Source organism: Staurois parvus, unplaced genomic scaffold (genome assembly GCF_062004578.1).
Source record: "Staurois parvus isolate SC_StPar_1 unplaced genomic scaffold, SC_StPar_1.0 ptg000562l, whole genome shotgun sequence".
NCBI classification, from domain to species: Eukaryota; Metazoa; Chordata; class Amphibia; order Anura; family Ranidae; genus Staurois; species Staurois parvus.
This window is the reverse complement of record NW_028318358.1, coordinates 13,263,779-13,289,512: the sequence shown is the minus strand read 5'-3', so window position 1 is coordinate 13,289,512 and position 25,734 is coordinate 13,263,779. Positions and strand designations below refer to the sequence as shown.

The window sequence follows — 25,734 nt, the reverse complement described above, 5'->3', positions numbered from 1 at the left end:
GAGAGGACAGAACTGCTGCTGACAGGTACAGCACTGGACTGAGTTAGAACTCCAATACAGGGAATGCATTATGGATATAAATTCTAGGGTATGTTTCCTCAAACTCATTAGAACTTAACTGGAAAAGTTCCTTGGGTAAGCTACAGTTGAATGTGACTAACAGCTACTAGCTATACCATGACCTGGGTAAAGGAGAGCCTTCACAGACACTTTATGCATATTTGCTTTGGGACATTGACCCAAAACATTTATCCAAAAAAAATAATTCTGGAAATGTTAGTTGCCTGGCTGTCACTTTGTTTCAACACATTTACTAGGGGCAAATAGTGCACTTTTGCAAGTGCACTTGCATCCATTTTCCCCAGAGCTTAGTGAATGTGGTGAAGCTTTACTTTGTTAACCATTTGCCGACCGCATATAGCCAAATGACTGCTTCACCGTGACCAGCTAGTTCTGGGAGGATGTCATGACATCCTCCCAGAACGTGCCCTCACGGGGGCACGCACTCAGCAATCTCCGTGAACGCTGTGTCCTACGGACACAGCTGATCATGTGGTAAAAGGCCAATCACAGCAGCCTTTTACCACGTGATCAGCCGTGTCCAATGACACTGCAGATCACCTTTTACATGCAGTTGCCGGGTTTCTGCTGCACTTTCCTCACACTGTCACAGCATGAGTAAAGTACTTCAGAGAACCAGCAATTGTTAGAGGATGGATCGGCACTGATCATCAGGGCGCTGATGATCAGAGCCCTGATGATCAGTGCCGCCCACAAGTGCCGCCTATCGGTGCAGCCTCATCAACGCACATCAGTGAAGGAGAAAAATTACCTTTTTGTTTCTATTATAAAATTTTGCAGACTTTTTTTTTTCAAAATTTAAATAAATCTAAACACCCAGCGGTGAGTAAATACCACCAAAAGACAGCTTTGTGTGAAAAATTATAAAAATGTAATATGGGTATAGCGTTGCATGACTGCACAATTGTCATTCAAAGTGCTACAGCACTGAAAGGTGAAAATTGGCTTGTGACCGAAGGGGGTATAAGTGCCTGGTAGGTAAGTGGTTAAGAATACCCAATCTGGTACATGGAAAAAAACCAAACCTCACAGCATTTTGCTTGCACATAATTGGATGATGGAAACCAGCAGCGCTTCACCACATTCACTAAGCTCTGGGGAGACTGAGTGCAACTGCACGTGCAAAGTGATAGTCTATTTGCCTTGAGTAAATCCAGCCCTTCAAGACTCTGCGTCCTTAATAACTGATGGCTCGTCAGCGTGATTACACACCCTCTTCCCGACAACCCAGGGGACCGCACATCCTTTTTAAAACCTTTTTTGGCATGGGGTTCCCCTTACCCTTAAAATCTGTTCCAGACCCAAAGGGCTTACTATGAAATGGGGGGGACCCCACGTGCAGTTAATTTTTTTTTTTTTTTTTTTTAATGCTGGCATTCTTTTGTTGACATTCAGCTGTAAGTGGGGATTACCGCTGACAGCTGGTGAGTCATCGGTTAAGGATAAGGCAGCCACCCGCTCCTTAACCTGCTATTCACAGATAAACACTGGCACAAAAACTGAAACACGCCGGCAAAAAATGCTGCAATTGAGTGCTTTTTATCCAATGTTTTTAAGCTCCTAGTGTGCATGGAGCCTCAGTCACTTTCTTAGAACGTGTGCAGATAGGGACTCCTCACTATCCTTCTTATAATTGTTGTTGGTGAATTGATGAAAACGTATTGAAGCCAAAGGGTCAGGCAACATTCATAAACAATGGCAACTCCCATGTTTAGTGTACAGGTTGTGGAATCCTAACCTATGTTTTTTTTGTTTGCCTCCTCTGCAGTTTGACTTCTATTCCTGGATGCCTAATGGCCCCACCACCATGAAAAGCCCCCCACCCAGCACCAAAGGTGTCACTACAATGGAGACTATTTTGGAGGCATTGCCGGATGTAAGCAGTACAACCGGTGGCATAAATTCTGTGTGGGTTCTCAGCAATGAGCCCATGGATAAAGTGAGTGCCTGGAAGTAGTGGGAAGTAATACACAAATATGCTCTGGGCCTAAAAACTGTATAACTATGTCAAATAGAACCTGACAATCAAATGCATTTCCAGGCTCTGCTACAGCATGTGGTCATTATTTAATACTGAACAGATGAATTAAAAGAAAATCATAGCAAGGTCTCCTTTTTTACAGAGGCGTCTAGGATATTACCCTGATGAACGTTTTACAGAGAAGACCCCACAAGAGTTCATTAAGAAGTTCCAGTATCAACTGTCTGAGATCTCCAAATGCATCCAGGAGAGAAACAAGACTATGCATCTTCCCTATATCTATCTGGATCCAAGTGAGATAGGAAACAGTGTCTCCATTTAATAGTAATGATGGATATACTGGCTGATTTTGCTCTTCAGTTTTTTCAGTGCTTTGTATCTTCACATTCTCTTAATTTGCTATGATACCGTAACACATGTACAGTAAACAAAATCTTTACAGAAATAAAGGCTTTCTCAGGGAATATCTTTATGTAAATATATTTACCATCTCTTTGCTGTTTTGTTAAAATGGTCCATTAATCAATCAATATAAAGCTATATTAAAAATCCTGCCATGATGAATACAAAAAAGGATTAGATGCTTTACTTTTTCAAAGAAAATCATGTTTTGGGTTCACTCAAGTACTGCTTTCATAAAAAAGGGGCTTAAGCATCAGTTTAGGTTGGTTAATCCTTTTCAGCAGGGATTTGGCTTTAGCTAAAGTGGTAGTAAACTCTTTATACTTTTACCTACAAGATTATAATAAAGCTTACCTGTAGGTAAAATGAATCTCCTAAATGTGCACTGTTTAGGAGATATTCACTCTTTTGAGAGTTGGGGCATGCACTCTGGAGGAACGGCATACCCGTGCCATTCCTTCAGAGCACTGTACCGTGGCCCGGGATGCATATGCTGGCCACCATCGTTGTTTGGCCAGTCAGACGGCCAGAGCTCATGACCTTGGAAAGAAGACCGGATGAAGACAAAAGCCTCTGCAGTGGTGACAGCTTACTGCTGGAGAGCTTCGTTTTAAGGCAAGTCCTTCATAATGTACTAGTATACATTACCTTGCAGGGGATTTTTTTGGGTTTTTTTAAGCTTCAGTTTACTACTACTTTAAGATGTGGTGTTGGGAAGAGGAGTCTTCCAGTACTGCTGCTATTTTCTGTTTAGAATAAGGGTGGTGGTAGGGCAAACTGGGCTGCCTTTTTAGTGCTCTAATTAGTGTATTCATACCCCTTGAAACTTTCTACATTATGTCATGTTACAACCAAAAATGTAAATGTATTTTATTGGGATTTTATGTGCTAGACCAGCACAAAGTGGCACATAATTGTGAAGTGGAAGAAAATGGTTTTCGAAAATGTTTTACAAATATGAAAAGTGTGGTGTGCATTTGTATTCAGCCCTCCTGAGTCTATACTTTATAGAACCACCTCTGGCTGCAATTACAGCTGCAAGTACTTTTGGGTATGTCTCTACCAGCTTTGCACATTTAGTGACATTTTTGCCCATTCTTCTTTGCAAAATAGCTTAATCTCTGTCAGATTGGATGGAGAGTGTCTGTGAACGGCAATCTTCAAATAAAGTCCAGATCTAAATCCAATTGAGAATCTGTGGTTATGACTGGCCCATGCTAACATGAATATGCTTTGATTTGAATTCTAAACCATTCCATAGTAGCTCTGGATGTATATTTAGGGTTGCTGTCCTGCTGGAAGTCTCAAGTCTGTCTCAAGTCTTGCAGATTAATAGATTTTCTTCTAAGATTGCCCTGTATTTGGCTCCATCCATCTTCCCATCAACTCTGACCAACTTTTCACAAACTGCAAATGGGATTTCTTACAGGCTTCTTTCAACAAAGGCTTTCTTCTTGCCACTCTACAAATCTGGCCTTTATGGAAGCGTGCACGACTAATAGTTGTCCTGTGAACAGATTATCCCACCTGAGCTGTGGATCTCTGCAGTTCCAGTCTAAAGTTACCGTGGGCCTCTTGGCTGCTTCTCTCCTTGACAGTCCACCTAAACTGACAGGCTGGGCATGTCTTGGAAGAGTATGGCAAAACTGCCAAACTACCATTTTCGGATGATGGATTGAACAGTGCTCTGTGAGATGTTCGAAGCTTGGGATTTTTTTTTTTTAAGCTAAGCCTGCTTTTAAACTTCTCCACAAATTTATCCCTGACCTGTCTGGTGTGTTCCCTGACCTCCATGATGCAGTTTGTTCACTAATATCCTCTAACAAACCTCAGTGCTTCACAGAACAGCTGTATTTATACTGAGATTAAGTTACACACAGTTGGACTCTATTTACTCATTAGGTGACTTTTGACAGCAATTGGTTTCACTAGATTTTAGTTAGGGGTATCGGCGTAAAGGGGGCTGAATACAAATGCACGCCACACTTTTCCAATTTTATTACAAATCAATATCTGAAAACTATTTATCATTTTCCTTCCACTTCACAATTATTTGCCACTTTGTGTTGGTTTATCACATACAACCAAACATGTAAATGTTTACTGGGATTTTAACATGACAAAATGTGGAAAATTTCAAGGTGTATGAATAAGTTTTCAAGACATTGTACCTGTTCATAGCCTAGTTAAAGACTAATATGTATTGCGATCCCCAAAGGAGCTGCTGGGTTTGGGCTCATTTTCCCACTTACAGCACCCACACAGTATTTTCTGCACACTTTCAATTGGCTCGGTAATCAGTCTAGGGGTTTTGGTATTTTATTGGGGAACGATGAACTTAGATGGAGCGGTACATGGGATACCCCAAACTGTAGAACCTTGTACAGGAAAAACAGTGGACTTGTTAAGTCTCTGGCTGTCTGTGATAAGATGCAAGTTGTATAGCACAGCTATGGGAGTAGTAGTGCAAAAAAAGCAGTCTTTGCTAAAAAGGAGTGGTGACACATCACCTGGCTGTCTTTCACCACACCTGGCTGCTCTGCTCCCCTGATTGAGAAATGGTGTGCCCCTGTCTGTCTTGCACTACACTGGGCTATACTTGGTCCAGACTCATGAGGTATTGTACTTCACTGTCTCTTCTCCTTTCAGTGATGGCTGGTTTAGTACTCTCTCCCAATTTGGAGCTCTTGGACTCCAGATCTATTACTGCCTCCTCCACTTTTGGCTCATTCTGACTCTCTGGCTTAGACCTTAGAGCTAGCTGAGACCTTTAAGCTGGTGTGGTCTCCTGAGGCTCTCCTCTTCCTCTCTGCTGCAGTGGCAGTCCCAGCACAGGGGTTCCTTCCAGATGCCTGTAACCTGGCAGCTTGGAGAGTCCAGAGTTCAAAGTAATTAAGAGCTTATGGCTTGTCTCCCCAGTTTAGTGGAAATCCCATAGATTTTCAAGCTGCTAGCCCTGTTCTCCCTCCCACTGTGTTCTGGAACACTCCAGAAGACAGGGTGAAGTAATAGGCCAGCAATCTGTGAAGCACTGCACAGCCTCCTAAACAAACCCCTGCTCCTCTGCCTAAAGAGGAGTCAAAGTGAATTTGCCTAACACTCAGCAACCTAGGAGGGTGCTTCAAATACTGTACAAGCAGAGGTTTTTCAGCTCCTAGTGTGCATGGAGCCTTAATACAAAAATCTGCAAAACTTTTGTTTCTCAAGGCAATTGTTTCTCCTTTCAATCTATTGTGTCACTTAAGCTTAGTACTCATGAAGAGAATATTGGATGAATGATCACCTGTTATTTTTTGCATGCTAGTCTGGTATCAAAAATGAATAGGTTAACAGCGTTACAAAAATTCTTGTAAGAATACAACTTCCCACAAAGATGTTACAGTACATAGTTAATCTCCTAGATTGTAAGCTCGAAAGAGCAGGGCCCTTGAACCCCTTGTGTATCACATTGTATTGGTATTGTTCTGTCACATGTTCTGTCCCTCTTGGTAATGTACAGCACTGAGCGAACGATTGGCGCTTTATAAATACTGTATAATAATCTGGTTGAAAGACAAAAGTCCATCCAGTTCAACCATTATAAAAAAAAAAAATTATCCTACACCCACATTTGATCCAGAGGAGGGCAAAAAAACCCAGCAAAGCATGGTCCAATTTTGCTTTTTCAGGGGAAAAAATGCCTTCCTGATCCCCTGAGAGGCAATTGGATATTCCCTGGATCAGCTGTACCTATAAATGTTAGATACACAGAATATAACTGGATACTAAGAATCCAGGCCTTTTTTAAAGCAATTCACTGAGCTGGCCAGAACCAACTCTTGAGGGAGTCTATTCCACATTTTCACACTTCTCACAGTGAAGAAACCTTTTTGTGTTTTGGAGATTAAATTTCTTTTCCTCCAGACGTAAAGAGTGCCCCTTTGGTCCTTGGTGATGACCTCAGGGTGGAGAGCTATTCACCATATGAACCACTGATGTATTTATAAATGTTGATCATATCCCCCTTAATCTCTTCTCAATAGAGAATAAATTCAGTTCCTCTAATCTTTCAGAATAGCTGAGCTTCTCCATGCCTCATCAGTTTGGTTGCCCTTCTCTGTAATTTCTCTAGTTCCTCAATATTCTTTTTGTGAATTGGTGCCCAAAACTGAACTGCATATTCCAGATGAGGTCTCACTAATTTGTACAGGGGTAATATATCTCTCTGGAGTCTATACTTTTGATACAAGAGAAAATTTTGCTTGCTTTAGAAACCGCAGCTTGGCATGACATTAGTAAATGTGCGATCTACCAGAACTCCCAAATCCTCCTCCACCATTCATTCCCCAGTTGTACACCCCCCCCCCCCCCCCAGTATGTATGATGTATGCATGACCTTACATTTATCAACATTAAACCTCATTTGCCACATAGTTGCACAATTAAACAGTGCATTGAGGTTGGCTTGTAAATTGGAGACATCCTGTAAGGACGTTATTCCACTGCACAGCTTGCGTGGGTTTCCTCCCACACTCCAAAGACATGCTGGTAGGTTAATTGGATCCTGTCTAAATTGGCTCTTGTATATGAATATGAGTTAGGGACCTTAAATTGTATTCCCCTTGAGGGTTAGGGCTGCTGTGAACGTATAATATATATATGTAAAACGCTGCGTAAATTGACGGCGCTATATAAGTACCTGAAATAAGTAAGAGAAGACTTCACAAGAACAAATACAGAGGGTTCACCACACGATGCAAACCATTCATAAGCCTAAAGAATAGAAAAGCCAGATTAGACTTTGTCAAAAAACATCTAAATAGCTAGACCAGTTCTGGAAAAGCATTCTTTGGACAGATGAAACTAAGGTTAATCTGTACCGGATTGACGGGAAAAAAAAAAAGTGTGGCGAAGGCTTGAAACAGCTCATGGTCCAAAGCACACAACGTCATCTGTAAAACCTGGTGGAGGCAGTGTGATTGCATAGGCATGCATGGCTTCCAGTGGCACTGGGTCATTGATGATGTGACAGAAGCAGTTATTAGAGATACTGTCAGCTCAGATTCAGCCAAATGCAGCAAAGTTGATTGGACAGCGCTTCACAGTACAGATGGATAGTGATCCAAAACACACTGTAAAATCAACCTAGGGGTTTTTGAAGAAAAAGTGGAATATTCTGCAATGCCTGAGTCAGTCACCTGATCTCAACCCAATTGTGTATGTAATTCACTTGCTGAAGGCAAAACTAAAGGCAGAAAGTCCCACAAAGAACAACTGAAGACAGCTGCAGTTAAAGCCTGGTTAACTATCAGAAAGGAGGAAACCCAGTCTTTGGTAATGTCCATGGGTTCCAGATGTCAGGCAGTCATTGCCAGTAAGGATTCTCAACAAAATATTAAAAATGAATATTTTATTTATGATTATATTAATTAGTCCAATTAACTTACATTTGAGCCCCTGAAAATGGAGGAACTGTGTATAAAAATGGTTGTAGTTCTTAAAATGTGTACTTGATATTTATGTTCAAACCCTTGAATTAAAGCTGAAAGTCTGCACTTCAAATTAATTTGGATTGTTTAATTTTAATTCTGGTGGCAGACAGAGCCAAAAGTATGAAAATTGTGCCTGTGTCCAAATATATATGGACTGTATAATAAAGTCATATATGGGTCTATTTTTTCAATTATTCTTCGCTACTAGACTTAGCTAACTTGTGATGTTGTCCTGGTGGGCTGACCCTCCATTTATCCCAAGATTCTGAGTTTTTTTTTTTTTGGTATGAATGGTGACGGGCGCACCTTAGTCATTATATTGTCCCCCTTAGTCTGAGACCTACACTTACTTGCCACTTTATTAGGTACAACTTGCTAGTGGCAAGAAAATATCCCTCACACCATTACACCACCACTACCACCCTGAACCATTGATACAATGCAGGATGGATCAATGCTTTCATGTTGTTTACGTCAAATTCTTAGCCCACCATCTGAATCTCGCAGCAACCAGTCTGCTCATTCTCCTCTGACATCAACAAGGCATTTTTGTCCACACAACTGCTGCTCACTGGATATTTTTTCTTTTTTGGACCATTCTCTGTAAACCCTAGAGATGGTTGTGTGTGAAAATCCCAGTACATCAGCAGTTTTATAAATATTTAGACCAGCCTGTCTGGCACCAACAACCATGCTACGTTCAAAGTCACTTAAATCCCCTTTTTCCCCCTTCTGATGCTCGGTTTGAACTTCAGCAAATTGTCTTCACCACATCTAGATGCCTAAATTAATTGAGTTGCTGCTATGTGATTGGCTGATTAACATTTTGTCACCAAGCAATTGAACAGGGGCACCTAATAAAGTGGCCCTTGAGTGTATATCTCTGTTGGATGTTGGGGGGTGTTGGTGTGTGCATGTTCCTCTCCTTCCCCCAGTTCTCCCCTGCCCCATTCTTCTCTTTTCCCAGTTTGAACCTTTCTTCCATGGGTTGATCATGATTATGCAATTTGTTTTAGGATTGTTACTTTGGCATTATGTAATATGTTATTTCTGGCTATAGAATTATTGCTTTCACCTTGGTGCATGCAACAATACCAAGTGTGTGACAATACATGTGTAATTTTTGTGCTTTTTCAGGGCAACAGTGACACCATGAAACTACATGATCAATGCACATCTTATGCAGGTGTAAAAACAAAGTGCAGGTAGGTCTATCAGAGTATTAATGCAACTGCTGGACCTATTAACCTAAGGGCTAATCAGGCATGGGTAATGCTTGGCCAGGAAACCGCACTGAACCCAGAAGTGACAAAATGCTTGTTTTGGGGTTTCTTTAACAAGAGGGGAGATCTGTGAAGAATGTGTTTGCCTTATCTCCCTCCACTGTACCTGCCATGCTCATTCCAGACCCACATGAAAGGCAGTGGAGCCTGGAATACAACGTGAGGGTAGTGGGGCCTGTACCCTCAAAAATGTGGGGAAGTGGTCAGGTGGGCTTTACAGTCATCTAAATCACTTTCAGCAGAAAGCCAACTGTTTAAAAACCTGTGCTGCTGCTGACATAAGCCTTACGTTGGTGGCAGCTAGAGTGTTAGATGATTATGTATCTTATAAGAATGTTAGAATACAGGTTTTTGTATTGCTATGCAAAACTGGTTTAATAAATAAATAAAGACAAATAAATTCTTTAAAAATCATACAATGTGATTTCCTGAATTTTTTTTTTAATTCTGTCTCTCAGAGTGGGAATGCACCTACAATGTGAATTTCAGACCCCTCCATGATTTCTAAGTGGTAGAACTTGCAAAATCGCAGGGTGTTCAAATACTTCTGTTCCTCACTGTATAGAGAATGCTGATCTAGAAGCATATAGAGTGATAAAAACCTTTCATGCAAAGAAATGTTATTTACACAGATTTTGTAATGAAACCACATAAATGTCAATATAGCTTGTAATGTCGATGCAATAATTCTTTCCTTTTTTTCTATAAGAAATACACTCAGAATGTGGTTTATTGTATCAAAGTAAACTGTAGATCAGCATGTTGTGCAAATCAGAACCACTAGTGTAGCAATCCAGTAAAACTGATGTAATTGAATTTGAAATATGTTATGTAAAGTAAAAGAACCACTAAAATAACCTATTAAAGGTCAACTCCACTCATAACTGATGTATTCAGTTCAATCACATGGTAGATTAAGGGTTTTTTTATTGGTATAGTGAGCAAGGAATGTCAGGGAAAGTCCCAAGTTGTGACTTGTGGGATTGGTACCTGGGGAAACAATGAAGCCAGCTGTAGGCTACTCTTTGCCAATACCAGAACAGTTGGTACATATGACACAAGGGTGGGATGGAAGCTGGCCTCTGAACCACTCCCTAGGAAGGCTGAGTACTCCAAATCCCAAGAAATGCACCCCAGCACTGTAAAGAGGGCAATCTTGTGGGACACAGAGGCTGCTCCTAATTTGAAATATGTGAGGGTGCAGGTGCATGGCTGTGTCTGTGCAGCCATTGTCCCAACTGACATGAATGGAACTGTCTGCATGGGGTTGCATGGAACACGTGTGCATCCCCGTGTGGGTAAATACAGCCCTGACACGGGCAAACCCTTAAGCATGCCCATTGTCAAAGTGGCCTTAATGTCTTATATAACAGCCTCAATGAGTTTGTTTTTGGCAGCTTCCCAAAATAGATTCAAAAAGTATGCTAAAGCTAAGCTCCAAACAGATATTAATTGAATATAAATGAAATGGCTGTTGTGGGAGTTGTCCAGCATAGTCCATCACAAGACAAGGCAAAATGCCTTGTCTCCTATCAAACCAGTTTTCACCATCCCATTGCAATGGTGTACACTGAACAAAGTATGCCATGCAGCACTTTTTCAGCACAGTGTGGTGCAATGCAATTCATTGCCCTGCATCATGCTACAGCCAATAAAAATTAATAAAATATCACTTTTAACCATTTCCATACCGGCCACTTTTACCCCCTTCCCTCCCAGGCCATTTTTCAGGATTCAGCGCTCTCACACTTTGAATGACAATTGCGCAGTCATACAACATTGTACCCAAACTAAAATTTTATCATTTTCTTCACACAACTAGAGCTTTCTTTTGGTGGTATTTAATCACCGCCGGGGTTTTTATTTTTTGCTAAATTAACAAAAAAAGACAAAAAAAGTTTTTCTTTGTTTCTGTTATAAAAGTTTACAAATAAATAATTGTTCTTCATAAATTTAGGCCGAGATGTATTCTACTACATGTCTTTGGTGAAAATAACCCAAATTAGGATGTATTTTTTAGTTTGTAGGAAAGTTATAGAGTTCACAAACTATGGTATAGATCTGAATATTGATCAATCCTGAAGTACTGACAGCCAATCTAATTTCTTGAGGTCCAAGAATGTCAGAACAGTACAGATATCCCCCAAATGACCCCTTTTTGCAAAGTAGACAGTTCGACGTACTTCATAAGAGGCATGGCGAGTTTTTTGAAGTTGTATTTTTTTTTTCATAATTTTTTGGAAAATTAAAAATTAAAAAAATTATTTTCACTATTTTTTTTTTTACTGGAGTAGCGACAAATCAGGACTCCTCTGCCAGACGGAGCTGTGCTGTGTGGCAGAGCTATGTAATCTCAGTACTGAATGAACAGATATACAACTCCATTGGCAAGTAAAACAGTGTGTGTGTATGTATATATACATATATATTTTTTTACACACTATATTGGCAAAAGTATTGGGACACCACTCCAAATCATTGGATTCAGGTGTTCTAATCACCTCCATGGCCACAGGTATATACAATCAAGCACCTAGGCATGCAGACTGCTTCTACAAACATTTGTGAAACAATGGGTCGCTCTCAGGAGCTCGGTGAATTCAAGCGTGGTGAGTCCATAAGTCCATCCGTGAAATTTCCTTGCTACTAAATATTACAAGGTCAACTGTTATTGGTAAAATAACAAAGTGGAAGCAACTGAGAACAACAGCAACTCCACCACAAAGTGATAGGCTTTGTAAAATGACAGAGCGGGGTCAGCACATGCTGAAGCACGCAGTGTGCAGAGGTCGCCAACTATCTGCAGAGTCAATAGCTAAAGACCTCCAAACTTCACGTTACCTTCAAATTAGTACAACAGTGCATAGAGAGCTTCATGGAATGGGTTTCCATGGCTGGACAGCTGCATTCAAGCTTACATCACCAAGTTTAATGCAAAACATTGGATGCAGTGGTGTAAAGCACGCCGCCACTGGACTCTAGAGCAGTGTAGATGTGTTCTCTGCAGTGACAAATCAAACTTCTCTGTTTGCAAATCTGATGGTCATGTCTTGGTTTGGCGGTTGCCAGAACAGTACATGCCTGACTGCATTGTGCCATGTGTAAAAACTTGTGGAGGGGGCGGTGTGGAATTGCTTTTCAGGGGTTGGGCGTAGCCCCTTAATTCCAGTAAAGGGGACCCTTAAGGCATCAGTACACAGACATTTTGCAAAATTTCATGCTCCCAACTTTGTGAGAACAGTTTGGGGAACTGCTCCTGTTCCAACATGACTGAGCACTAGAGTACAAAGCAGGCCCCCAAAGATATGGATGAGCAAGTTTGGGGTGGAGGAACTTGATCGACCTGCACAGAGTCCTGACCTCAACCTGATAGAACACCTTTGGGATGAATGACAGTGTAGACTGCTAGCCAGGCCTTCTCATCAGACATCAGTGCCTGACCTCACAAATGTACTTCTGGAAGAATGGTCAAACATTCCCATAGACCAGCAATGGGCAAACTACCTTTTAATCCGGCCCGCGGAGCTAGGCTCCCGCAAGCTCCTCTCACAGTCCGCCCTGAAGACCGGTGTAGCATGAAAATCTGTCTCCTATGAGGATCTGTTCCCCTTGACGTATCTGCGCATGTGCCGGAGATCGCCGATCGGCTGCTAATGCCTGAAACTGGCACATGCGCAGATACGTCGAGGGGGACAGATCCTCATAGGAGACAGATTTTCATGCTACACCGGAACGGCGCGGGAAAGGGCGAGAGGAACGCACAGAGCAAAGGTAAGTGAATTGACACAGGGGGGACTTGGGGACTTAATATGGGGGATGAATTAATATGGGGAATGAATTACTATAGGGGGGATGAATTACTATATGGGGGATGAATTACTATGGGGGATGAATTACTATAGGGGGGGGTGAATTACTATATGGGGGGTGAATTACTATATGGGGGGTGAATTACTATATGGGGGATGAATTACACTATGGGGGATGAATTACACTATGGGGGATGAATTACTATATGGGGGATGAATTACTATGCTTACTATGGGGGAATATTACTATACTTGCTATGGATGAAACATACACATCATTCATCTACTCTTGGTCCGGCCCCCCGGTCCATTATATGAACCCATTGGGGCCCTCAAGTCAAAAAGTTTGCCCACCCCTGCCATAGACACACTCCTAAACCTTGTGAACAGCCTTCCTGGGAGAGTTGAAGCTGTTATAGCTGCAAAGGGTGGACCAACTCAATATTGAACCCTACGGACTAAGCCTGAGATGCCATTAAAGTTCATGTGCATGTAAAAGAAGACGTCCCAATACTTTTGGCAATATAGTATATATACATACAGTGGGGATCGAAAGTTTGGGCACCCCAGCTAAAAATTTGTATTAATGTGCATAAAGAAGCCAGGGAAAGATGGAAAAATCTCCAAAAGGCATCAAATTACAGATTAGACATTCTTATAATATGTCAACAAAAGTTAGATTTTATTTTCATCATTTACACTTTCAAAATAACAGAAAACAAAAAAATGGCGTCTGCAAAAGTTTGGGCACCCTGCAGAGTTAATATCTTGTACTGCCCCCTTTGGCAAGTATCACAGCTTGTAAATGCTTTTTGTAGCCAGCCAAGAGTCTTTCAATTCTTGTTTGAGGTATCTTTGCCCATTCTTCCTTACAAAAGTCTTCCAGTTCTTTGAGATTTCTGGGCTGTCTGTCACACACTGCTCTTTTAAGGTCTATCCATAGATTTTCAATTATGTTGAGGTCAGGAGATTGTGAAGGCCATGGCAAAACCTTCAGTTTACGCCTCTTGATGTAATCCCCCGTGGATTTCCAGGTGTGTTTAGGATCATTATCCATTTGTAGAAGCCATCCTCTCTTTAACTTCAGCTTTTTCACAAATGGCATCAAGTTACCATCCAAAATTTGCTGAAATTTTATTGAATCCATTTTTCCTTCTACTCGTGAGATGTTCCCTGTGCCACTGGCTGCAACACAACCCCAAAGCATGATTGATCCAACCCCATGCTTAACAGTTGGACAGAGGTTCTTTTCATTCAATTCTGTGCCCCTTCTTCTCCAAACGTACCTTTGCTCATTCCGGCCAAAAAGTTCAATTTTAACCTCATCGGTCCACAGAACTTGTTTCCAAAATGCATCAGGCTTGTCTATATGTTCATTTGCAAAGTTCAAACGATGATTTTTGTGGTGAGGACGTAGAAGAGGTTTTCGTCTGATGACTCTTCCATGAAGACCATATTTGTACAAGTATCTCTTTATAGTGGAATAGTGTACCACAACTCCAGTGTCTGCCAGATCTTTCTGGAGGGATCGTGCAGTCAAATGTGGGTTTTCAATTGTTTTTCTCACAATCCTGCGAGCTGTTCTGTCTGATATTTTTCTTGGTCTTCCAGATCTTGCTTTAACTTCCACTGTTCCTGATGACTGCCATTTCTTAATTACATTCCGAACAGAGGATATTGACATCTGAAAACGCTTTGCTATCTTCTTATAGCCTTCTCCAGCTTTGTGAGCGTCAACTATTTTCAGTTTCAGTTTTCTAGACAACTGCTTAGAAGAACCCATGGTGCTGATTGTTGGGGCAAGGTCAGATGAGTCTGGGCATTTAAAACCTTTGAGATTGACATCACCTGGTCTTCCCAGACGATAATTGAGAACAATCTATGACACTGGCAGGTCTCAGCTTGGCAAAGGGGGCAGTGCATGCTATAAATTCTGCAGGTTGCCCAAACTTTTGCAGACGCCATTTTTTTGTTTTCTGTTATTTTGAAAGTGTAAATGATGGAAATAAAATCTAACTTTTGTTGACATATTATACGAATGTCTAATCTGTAATTTGATGCCTTTTGGAGATTTTTCCATCTTTCCCTGGCTTCTTTATGCACATTAATACAAATTTTTAGCTGGGGTGCCCAAACTTTTGATCCCCACTGTATATATATATATATATATATATATATATATATACACACATATACACACATAAATATATATATTACTACCCCCTCAGGGGTCGCTGAGTAAATTTCGGGTTCCCTGTCTTTTCTCGACCCCCGCTTTGGAAGCCAATCCCCTACGGACACCACCTTAGACCTTTGGTCAAAAGAACCCTCCAGCAACCATAAAATAGACTCACACAAAGTTCAGAGTGAACTGATATTTTGGTTGTATTGAGGTCAAAATGTAAGCACAGTAAATGACAGGAAAATATGTGTATGGAATAACAGTTACCACTCTTAGTAACTTCAAATAATTGACCTGTAACAAGTAAATTCACTAACCTCCCAGTAATGCTATTACTATGCTGCAGCTAGAGGGAGCTCTAATGATTTGTAGCGTGACTTCAGGAGTCTATACCAGGGGTCCTCAAACTTTTAAAACAGGGGGCCAGTTCACTGTCCCTCAGACAGTTGGAGGGCCGGACTATAGTTTTAAAAAAAAAAACTATGGTCATCTCCTGTACTGTGTCCGCATTTGTTCAGAGACTGCGGACATACAACGACGGCGGGAATACTGGGCCGGCCGCTCTATAAGACGCACAGACATTTCCCCCCAAGTGTGTCTTATGGAGGGAAATAGTGTCCCATCATTGGTGTCAGTGGGAAGAATAGTGCCACATCATTGGTGTCAGTGGAATAGTGCCCCATTATTGGTATCAGTGGGAGGAATAGTGCCACATCATTGGTGTCAGTGGGAGGAATAGTGCCTCATCATTGGTGTCAGTGGGAGGAATAGTGCCTCATCATTGGTGTCAGTGGGAGGAATAGTGCCTCATCATTGGTGTCAGTGGGAGGAATCGTGCCCCATCATTGGTGTCAGTGGGAGGAATAGCGTCCCATCATTGGTGTCAGTGGGGGGAAATAGTGCCCCATCATTGGTGTCAGTGGGGGGAATAGTGCTCAATCATTGGTGTCAGAGGGAGGAATAGTGTCCCATCATTGGTGTCAGTGGGAAGAATAGTGCCCCACCATTGGTGTCAGTGGGAAGAATAGTGCCACATCATTGGTGCCAGTTGGAGGAAAAGTGCCCCATCATTGGTATCAGTGGGAGGAATAGTGCCCAATCATTGGTGTCAGTGGGAGGAATCCTGCCCCATCATTGGTGTCAGTGGGAAGAAACGTGCCCCATCATTGTTGTCAATGGGGGGGGGGAATAGTGCCCCATCGTTGGTGTCAGTGGGGGGAATAGTGCCCCATCGTTGGTGTCAGTGGGGGGAATAGTGCCCCATCGTTGGTGTCAGTGGGGGGAATAGTGCCCCATCGTTGGTGTCAGTGGGGGGAATAGTGCCCCATCGTTGGTGTCAGTGGGGGGAATAGTGCCCCATCGTTGGTGTCAGTGGGGGGAATAGTGCCCCATCGTTGGTGTCAGTGGGGGGAATAGTGCCCCATCGTTGGTGTCAGTGGGGGGAATAGTGCCCCATCGTTGGTGTCAGTGGGGGGAATAGTGCCCCATCGTTGGTGTCAGTGGGGGGAATAGTGCCCCATCGTTGGTGTCAGTGGGGGGAATAGTGCCCCATCGTTGGTGTCAGTGGGGGGGTGGAATAGTGCCCCATCATTGGTGTCAATGGGGGGAATAGTGCCCCATCATTGGTGTCAGTGGGAGGAATAGTGCCCCATCATTGGTGTCAGTGGGAGGAATAGTGCCCCATCATTGGTTTCAGTGGGGGGAATAATGCCCCATCATCAGTGACACCAATGATGGGGCACTATTCCTCCCACTGACACTTAACTAGCCGACCCCCGTTCCAGCATGGTGCTGCTGCAGCCAGCATACCTGGTTGCAGCAGTACCATCTGCACGGCACACTTACCGGGCGGTCAGCTGTCGTCCTGCCTTCACTTCGGTCTCTCCCTCCCTTGATTTTTGCGGGGCCGCTTGGCTCCGCCTCTTCATCGGTGATTGGCTGCCTGTGTGCTTTTCCTGAGCTACAGTACTGGCACCCAATCACCGGTGAGGAGGCGTAGCCGAGCGGCAGCGCAGACATCCAGTGAGGGAGCGGCCGGAGCTGCGCATCCTGGACTGGATCGTCGTGGGACTGGAGCCAGGTAGGAGACAGCAGCCCCCTGCTCGCCCCTGCACTTAGTGTCTCCTGCCAGCAGGCCGGATGAATGTGCTTGGCAGGCCGCATGTGGCCCGTAGTTTGAGGACCCCTGGTCTATACCAACAAGCTAAATTCGGAATGCAAGTGAGCAAAGTGTGTTTTTCCATCTCCTCTTTAAAAACAGGTTAGTCACACTTTGTTTATGCTATCTTTGTTTAGTTTTGTATTTGTTCTCATACTCCCTGTCTCTGTTTAGTATCATATATGTTAGTAATGGTAATTCTCTAATACAAATTGATGCTCTTTTCCATGTGGCCTGTGCTACCACTATAAAGAAAGTAATTATCAGGAGAATGTGATCCATTTCTGTTTAACACAGTAAACTTGGAATGCAAGTGAGCAACGTGTTTTCTGTCTCCTCTTTAAATACAGATACTATAGGTTGCATCTTTGTCATACCTCGCAGTCAGATCCCAGATAATCCTGTAACAGATCCATATTAATAACTACTGCAGTAGGGAATAAACAAAGATACACTCAGCATCTTTCCAAATCACAGTTCTGTATATTCTGCATAATTGAAGTTTTTTTATACACATGCTTATGTAGGAATCACATTAATATTACAATTGAACATTTACAATAACAAGGGGCATATCTTAGACAGGCTAATTTCTTATCAGGGCTCGAAAGAATGTGGTTATGTAATCAAAACATTATTACTGCCATGTGCGCAATGAGTGCATTGTGCAATACTATTTTATCCTGGATACGTGAGAATTTACACAAATACTTGTAAGTATAACAGTTAAGTAATGACAGATACAGATAATCAATGTCATAATATTAGAAAATGTAACAAGAATACTTAACTAAAGATACTGGTTCTCTCATGGGTCCCTCCATTATGGTGTGGCACAGAGGTTCAGAATCAAATGCATGCATGAAGGCAGCTATGAGGCAAAACAATTATTACAAATTTTAGTTGTTGCCTAATGACTTGAATGTAAGGAGTGGCCAATACATCCCCCTTTGAGCAACAATGACCTTTTAAGGACTTGGTCAGTTTATGACATTCCTTTGGTATGAAGTCAGCTAAGGTACCCACATTTTGGAGGCTCTTACATATTGTGAGACAACTTTAATTGGATCTAGGAAATATGCAATTTCCATATCACTCCACCCCCCTGGCTCACAAATATCAAAAGGTAATTCTTCCAACTGTACATAAAGGCTACATGTCAACAGTGGAAGGAAAGCACCTAGTTTACATTTTTAACCCCCCCCAGCCAAATTTTTCCTAAATGAGAGAATGGGGGATCTAACGTGTATCCATCTAAAGTCTAGATACCTACTTTCCCTGTCTGGTTTGCCTACACAGAAAATCACATTCAACTATGTTAAGGCTGAAAAATATCCAAAAAAAATAAAAAAAACTACATGTTGGAGCAGATGGAAATGCCAAACCTCTTTTTGAAGAGTTTAGAAGCATAGAATCTTGTTTAAGTCTTCTATATCTAGTTATGGATGTCAGCACCTATGGTAGTAAGCTCTATAAACCACAGCTTGGGGACCCCCAGGGCACAGAGTCTAAGCCCCAGCCTGCTTGTTCACCAGGGCCCCTGATGGTGGGGATGGACATGGAGCAGGCTGGAACCAGGTCGCAGCCCCCAGGTACACCCAGCTGAGATAGAGGAGACCGCTAGCAGGAGCAGGTTACAATGGGAGTAGGGACAGAATATCCAGAAGACAAGCAAGGTCAGGAACAACACCAAGGTCAATACACAGATAGTGACTGTAGGAGAGCCATCAGGGTAGCAGCACAGCCATTCAGCAGCCCACAGGAGAGCACAGACAACCACCTTTTTCAGGCAATGTGGGACAGACTGAACAGGTCTTAAATAGACAGGCAGACAAGGAGGCGGGCCAGGAAGTGATGAAAGGGAAGACCATAAAACCCAGGGAATAGCAGACAACACCCATAGTTGAGCAGAGACGCACCTGTGAAGGAAACACAAACAGCAAGGAGGTAAGAGCAAACACACAAGAGGCTGCAAGCTAATTTGTGACAATGGATAGTAGATAAGACATCTGATGATCAGATTGCAGCTGCAGAACTGTAGCCTACAAAGGCCATTTTATGCTCTGGACTATTGCTATTTACAAGTCATAGATGTGAGGCATTTAACCACCATGGCTGATGGAACTTGAGTTTATTTGTACAGCGAGTACTTGACCATCATAGGAGATAGAACAGTTCAGGTATTTGACAGACCTAACAGGTAGAACTTGCACAAACAGTTCAGCTGCTGATAAATGGCAAAGTCTTTGTAGATGGTTGCTGCTGTCTGAAGCATTTGTCTCCTCAGCATGCCTCTGGTTGATATCAAAGCATGTGTTATCAAGACTAATGATCCAACATTCCATACTTCACAACAATGCCCATATAGCCTATTATAGATTTCTGAACTAGTAAATCAATCATCACTAGTGGCCTGGCCTAACAATAAAGGAAAAACTTAGCCTGTTATATCACTAGGTAAAGCATTGTTACAGGGACACTTACCCACCTACCACCTGAACTCTACACTACTCTGTATCTAATCTAAACTGTCTTAAACTACAGGCCCAACTTCAAATGTGTGTTTCCTCCCACACTGTAAAGACATTATGGCAGGCTAACAGGCTCTTGTCTACACTGAGCCCAGTATGTATGTACAAATTGCCCATGCATGTGTGTCACCATACTCTACATGACAGTCCCACACCCAAGCAATCATGGAAGGTTTGGGAAAAACCTGGGAACCTATTTCATGATTTACCATGATTGAAACTTTTCGTATCGCTCTCTCTCCCTGTACTGTGTACATCCTGTGGATTCTGTTTTTCACTCTGCCAGTGGTTCTGCATTTCAGTTCCACTACAATGACTATGGCAGAATGTACCAAAGTACATTGGCTGCCATAATCTAACTTAAAGCAGAGGTCCACCCAAAAGGGGAAGTTCTGCTTTAAGCCTCTATACCCCGCTCCCCATTAAGGATTGGCACCTTTTGGGGAGTGGGTACCTGAATTTGACAGGTACCCGCTCCCACTTCCGCTGTGATCGCCTAGGCAATTGGAAGTGGAAATTGTCCTCTCCCTCTTCCTTCCCTCTCCCCCTAGTCTTCTGGGACACATGACAGGTCCTAGAAGACTATGGGGCTGTTCACAAAGCGCAGCGTTTCTCACACATGTGCAGTGGGCACCCTACTGTGAAGCTGCAAGCTGTCCCAGCCAGGTGGCCACATTGAAGATGGCGGCGCCAGGGAGAGAAGACATCCAGTGAAACCAGCCATGGTGAGGACACCACTGGACCGAGGGACAGGTAAGTGTCTGTATTAATAGTCAGCAGCTGTTTTTGTAGCTGCTGACTTTTACTTTTTTTTTTTTTTTTTTTAAGCTGGAACTTCACTTTAAATATACACAGGGAAGGACAATATAGGAAAATATACAACAACACTTTTAATTTAAATGTTTATTAAAAATAATAAAACCCCTCCCAGATGTGAAAACAGTCTGCTAATCAAACACCTAGTTTTTCTCTTTGTTTCAAATTTAACTTAATCAGAGAACTCTCAAATAACCATCATGCTGTATCAAGATTATTAGTTGCTGTTTTACAATCAGTTCTGCAAAGGAAATTTGTGAATTCTGTATAAAACTGTATTCTATTTTGTATGCTTTGCCTATGTGGGTGGAACAGTGGTGTAATGGTTAGCACATCTGCCTTGCAATAAATGGGTCATGGGTTCGATTCCCAACCATGGCACCTCCTGCATGGAGTTTGCATGTTCTCCCTGTGCTTTCGTGGGTTTCCACTGGGTACTCCGGTTTCCTCCCACACTCCAGACATGCTGGTAGGTGAATTGATTCCTGTCCAAATTGGCCCTATTATGTATATGTATGAATGTGAGTTAGGGACCTTGGATTGTACACCCCTTGAGGGTTGGGGACTGATGTGAATGTACAATATATATGTAAAGCGCTGCTTAAATTGACAGCGCTATACAGACACTCCTCGCTTAACGACCTACTTGTTTAGCGACCGCTCGCACTTACGACCATCTCTTCACCATTACGACCGTACTTTGCTAACTTTATGTTCTGTAATACAACATTCCAGTTCTGTGTGTAAATTACACAACCTATGCAAATTAAGACAAGTGGAAGTTTTCAGTTTGATCTTTCTTGTTTTACTTATTCAGAATAGTGTGTTGTCAAATACTATGCATATATTGTACTACTGTATACAGTACATGCAGTTCCTCACTTAACGACCAATTTGCTTAACGACCAAGTCGTTGAAACGGAACTCGGTCGTTAAGCGAGGAGTACCTGTATAAGTACTTGAAATAAATAAAATAATGTATTGTACCAAGCACTCCTTGTGCACATGGCACTAATGTTTTAAGTTTGCATTCCTTCAAGTTCTGATTAGAAATTAGCCTGCCTAAGTAACGCGCCTTGTTACCATAAAAGTACAATTGTAATATTAATGTGATACCTACGTATATATGTGTATAAAAGACTTTCAACTGTTCTGAATAAACAGAACAGTGATTTGGAAAGATGCTGATTGTATCTTTTTATGTGTTCCCTACTGCAGTAGGTGTTCATTTGGAACCCCTAATCAATATGAGGATAGGAGTTGCCTATCTATAAAATGTTCAGTATTAACTGCTTATCGACCACTCTATAGCAGAAGTACTGCTACAGGGCGGCAGAGCTGCGCAAAATCAGGTGTGTATATATACGTGATTTCGCATTTCCGCAGAGCAATACAAAGCGGCATGTTTCCCTAGTAAAATGCACACAGTAAAACCGCTAACAAATAACCATTTGATCGCCCCAGATGTTAACCCATTACTGCCCACTGACAGTACAATGTCATTGCTTTTAGCACTGATCACTATATTGGTGTCACTGGGGATGTCAGTGGCAGTTAATCAGCCCCCCCCAGTGTCAGAATGCCAGCTGCAGTCCCAATATAAGTTGCTGATCGCCGCCATTACAAGTATTAAATAAATAGAATTCCAGTATACATACTGCCATTTGTAGATGGTATAATGTTCATGTAAACAAACTATTTTACATGTATTGGGATTTTCCCGAGTCATCTTCTAGGACAGCTCACTTGAGAGATTGGACTCCTCCCAGGAAACACCCGCTCCACCTTTTTTTTTTTTTTTTTTTTTTTTTTTTTTTTTTCTTTTTCCCCTTTATAGGCGTCCTCTCTCCCATTGGCCCCCAGTTTTTAGTGTTTCCTCCGGCCAGGAAGGAGCTACGCCCGTTTTTTATTTTTTATCTGGGCTCTCTGGCGGAGTACAGAGGGTCCCTGGCTGGGGCCCCCCCCTTCCTCCAAGCAGGACCTTTCAGCCAGTTTCACTAGGGATGCCCGTTGTGGGGTGGGGGCGTCGGCCCCAGATGGTCGCAGCGGGGCTCTCCAGGGGGGTAGAGCCTGCTCCGCCGACCGAGGCATTGGTGCCTTTCCCTGGGGGTTTCAGGTAAGTCTTACCTGCTCCTGGATCCCGGCAGCATGGCCAGGAGGCTCGGCTGCGGTGGGTCTGGACGCTGCGATCGCGTCACTTCCGGGCGCCGGGTGTCGTCACTTCCGGCGCAGGAGCAGGGAACGGCCGCCGCCATCTTGGAAATGGGCGGCGGGCCGTGGAAAGAACCCATGCCACGGCCGCTTCTCCACCGGCGGCCGTGAGAGGGGGGTCGGCGAGGGGGGATCGCAGGGGGGGGCGGAGCCCACCAGCCCCTGAAAAACCGTCGCACCGAGGCAGAGTCTGCGGCGGCATGGAGGCAGATCTGTCAGGAGCGGGGGAGGCCTGCAGTAAGGTAAGGGCCTTTGTTTGGCAACTTTCTTTTGTTTTTACCCCCCTCCCCCCCCCCCCCCTCCCCCCCCTCCCCCCCCCTCCCCGGGATGATTGGGTACCCCCCACGCACACACAGCCCCCCTCTCCCCCCCCCCCCCCCCCCCCAGGCCCACAGCTGGAGCTTTCACAGTGGCACAGGGGGGGGAGGCGTTGCTGTTAGACGCATGAACGCGTGTATCTCCTTGTCCCCAGATGGGCCCACAGGAGGAGGATAGAGGGGAGAAAGAAGCTCCTTGTGAGCAGAAAAAGAAGTGTGCCACTTGTAGGAAGAAACTGGCGAGCTCCTGGAGGAAGCAGCTCTGCCAGGGGTGCATAGACAAGCTCATCAAGGAGTCTGGATCTCTTTTTAAAGACTTCCTACAGAATATGACACAAGAGATGTCCAAGACATTTCAAAGCTTCAGAGAACAGAAGCCGGGACCGGCCCAGGATGAGCCCCAACCGGGCACTTCTGGCACCCAAGGGGGGAAAAAGAGGAAGCTGGTAGCGCCGGTAAGGGACTGGGAGGACGAACAGTCGGACACCTCAGACTCGGAGGAGGGTGAGATTGAGGCTCAGGGCCCAAAGGCAGACAGGTTCCTTTTTCAGGTGGAAGACACGGAGGACCTGTTAAAGGTGATCTGAGACCCTGGATCTGGAGGAAGAACAGCAGGACCTCTCCCTCCACGACCAACTGTACGCAGGGCTACAGGCAAAAAGCAGCCGTACATTCCCAGTACACCCTGCCCTATGGTCCACGATCAGGAGAGAATGGGAAGAGCCAGAGAAGAAGGCTTTCCTTCCCAAGAACCTCAAGAGACGTTTCCCCTTTAAGGAGGAAGATGCCTCGGTTTGGGAGACTTGCCCAAAGCCAGACGCCCCTCTCTCGAGGATCTCGAAGGACACGGATCTGTCCTTTGAAGACGGTGGGTCCCTAAAAGACCCGATGGATCGGAAAGCGGAAGCCTTCCTGAAGAGGGCATGGGAAGCGTCCGCAGTGAATTTTAAACCTGCAGTGGCAACGACCTGTGTGTCCAGAACCCTGGATGTGTGGTTGGGGCAGCTCCGTTCGCATCTGGAACAAGGCACTCCGGGGGAAGAGATTCTGAAGTCCCTTCCGGTGCTGGAGAAAGCGGTAGCCTTCATCGCGGACGCATCAGCAGAGACCATCAGACTCTCTGCTAGATCTACAGCGCTCATAAACACGGCAAGGAGGGCTATCTGGCTGAAATCGTGGCAGGGGGATCTGGCCTCCAAATCTAAACTCTGTGGCCTGCCGTTTGAAGGTAAACTCCTTTTCGGCCCGGAGCTGAATTCAGTCCTGGAAAGGTCGGCCGACAGGAAAAAGAGCTTCCCGGTCCCCAGCAGGCAGGTTGGACGGAAGGGGTTTCGCCCATCCAGGCGATACGCGTCAAGGGAAGCTAGGTTCCAAACCCAGCGCCCAGGCTGGGGCGCAAGAAGAGGCAGGAACGAGCCGAGAGGCAGGGGAGGTTTCCTTTTCAACCCCGGCCAGAATAGACCCAAAACCCAGCCGAAGTGACTGGAGAGGCCAGGTGGGAGCGAGACTGGGGCGCTTCCACGCACAATGGCTAAGGATAACCCAGAACACCTACATTCTGGAGGCCATCCACAGGGGGTACAGAATAGAGTTCACAAGGGCCCCCCCTCAGATTCTTTGCAACACCCCTGCCAAAGGACAGGGCTATGGCGGATGCGCTGGTGGACCTCCTACAAAATATGCTCAGTCAGAACGTTCTCTGCCAGTTAAGAGAAGAGGAAAGGGGAAGTGGATTCTTCTCCCATTTCTTTCTAAGGAAAAAACCGTCAGGTACTTACAGGATGATATTGAATCTGCGGAAGGTGAACGAGTTCGTGAGGCCCAGCAAATTCCGTATGGAATCCATATACACGGTGAAGGAACTCCTTTCACCTGGGGTGTTCATGGCCTCGATAGATCTGCAAGACGCATACCTACATGTCCCGATAAGAGAGGATTCCAGGAGATTCCTGAGGTTTGCGCTGGAAGGAGAAAAGGGTCCGGTGCTATTTCAGTTCAACACACTCCCCTTTGGCCTGTCGTCGGCCCCGAGGATATTCACCAAGATTTTAGCGGAGCCTTTAAGAGTTTTGAGACTGGAAGGGATAAACATTATCCCCTATTTGGACGACCTGCTTTTATTTGCGGACACAGAGGGAGGCCTGAGATCGCACATCGAACGTACGATATCTTTTCTGGAAAGTTTGGGGTGGCTTATCAACAAGGAGAAGTCACAGCTAACCCCCTCCAAGAGGATTACGTACTTGGGGTACGTCCTAGACTCCGCACAGGCCCGATCATACCTAACATCAGAAAAAGCCCTCAACCTGCGGCAGGACACAAGGGCCCTCCGGAGGATGTCGACCTGCACGGTCAGGACCGCGATGAGAATAATCGGGCGGATGACAGCGGCAATACCAGGGGTGCAATGGGCGCAACTTCACTCCAGGGTGCTGCAAAATCGCACCCTTTCCCACTGGGACGGCAGCCGAGCAGGTGTGAGTTCCAGGATC

At 44.1% G+C, this 25,734-nt stretch overlaps 1 protein-coding gene across 1 annotated transcript in view; it reads left to right on the top strand.

The window, feature by feature from the left end:
- Positions 1-2,384, top strand: part of LOC149450861 (hydroperoxide isomerase ALOXE3-like) — a 55,211-nt gene extending 52,827 nt beyond the window's left edge. The window contains exons 13-14 of the mRNA XM_089691360.1: positions 1,850-2,020; positions 2,205-2,384. Coding sequence (XP_089547486.1) covers positions 1,850-2,020; positions 2,205-2,384 — 351 coding nt within the window. The remainder of the gene's footprint in view (positions 1-1,849; positions 2,021-2,204) is intronic.
- The last annotated feature ends 23,350 nt before the right edge of the window (positions 2,385-25,734 follow it).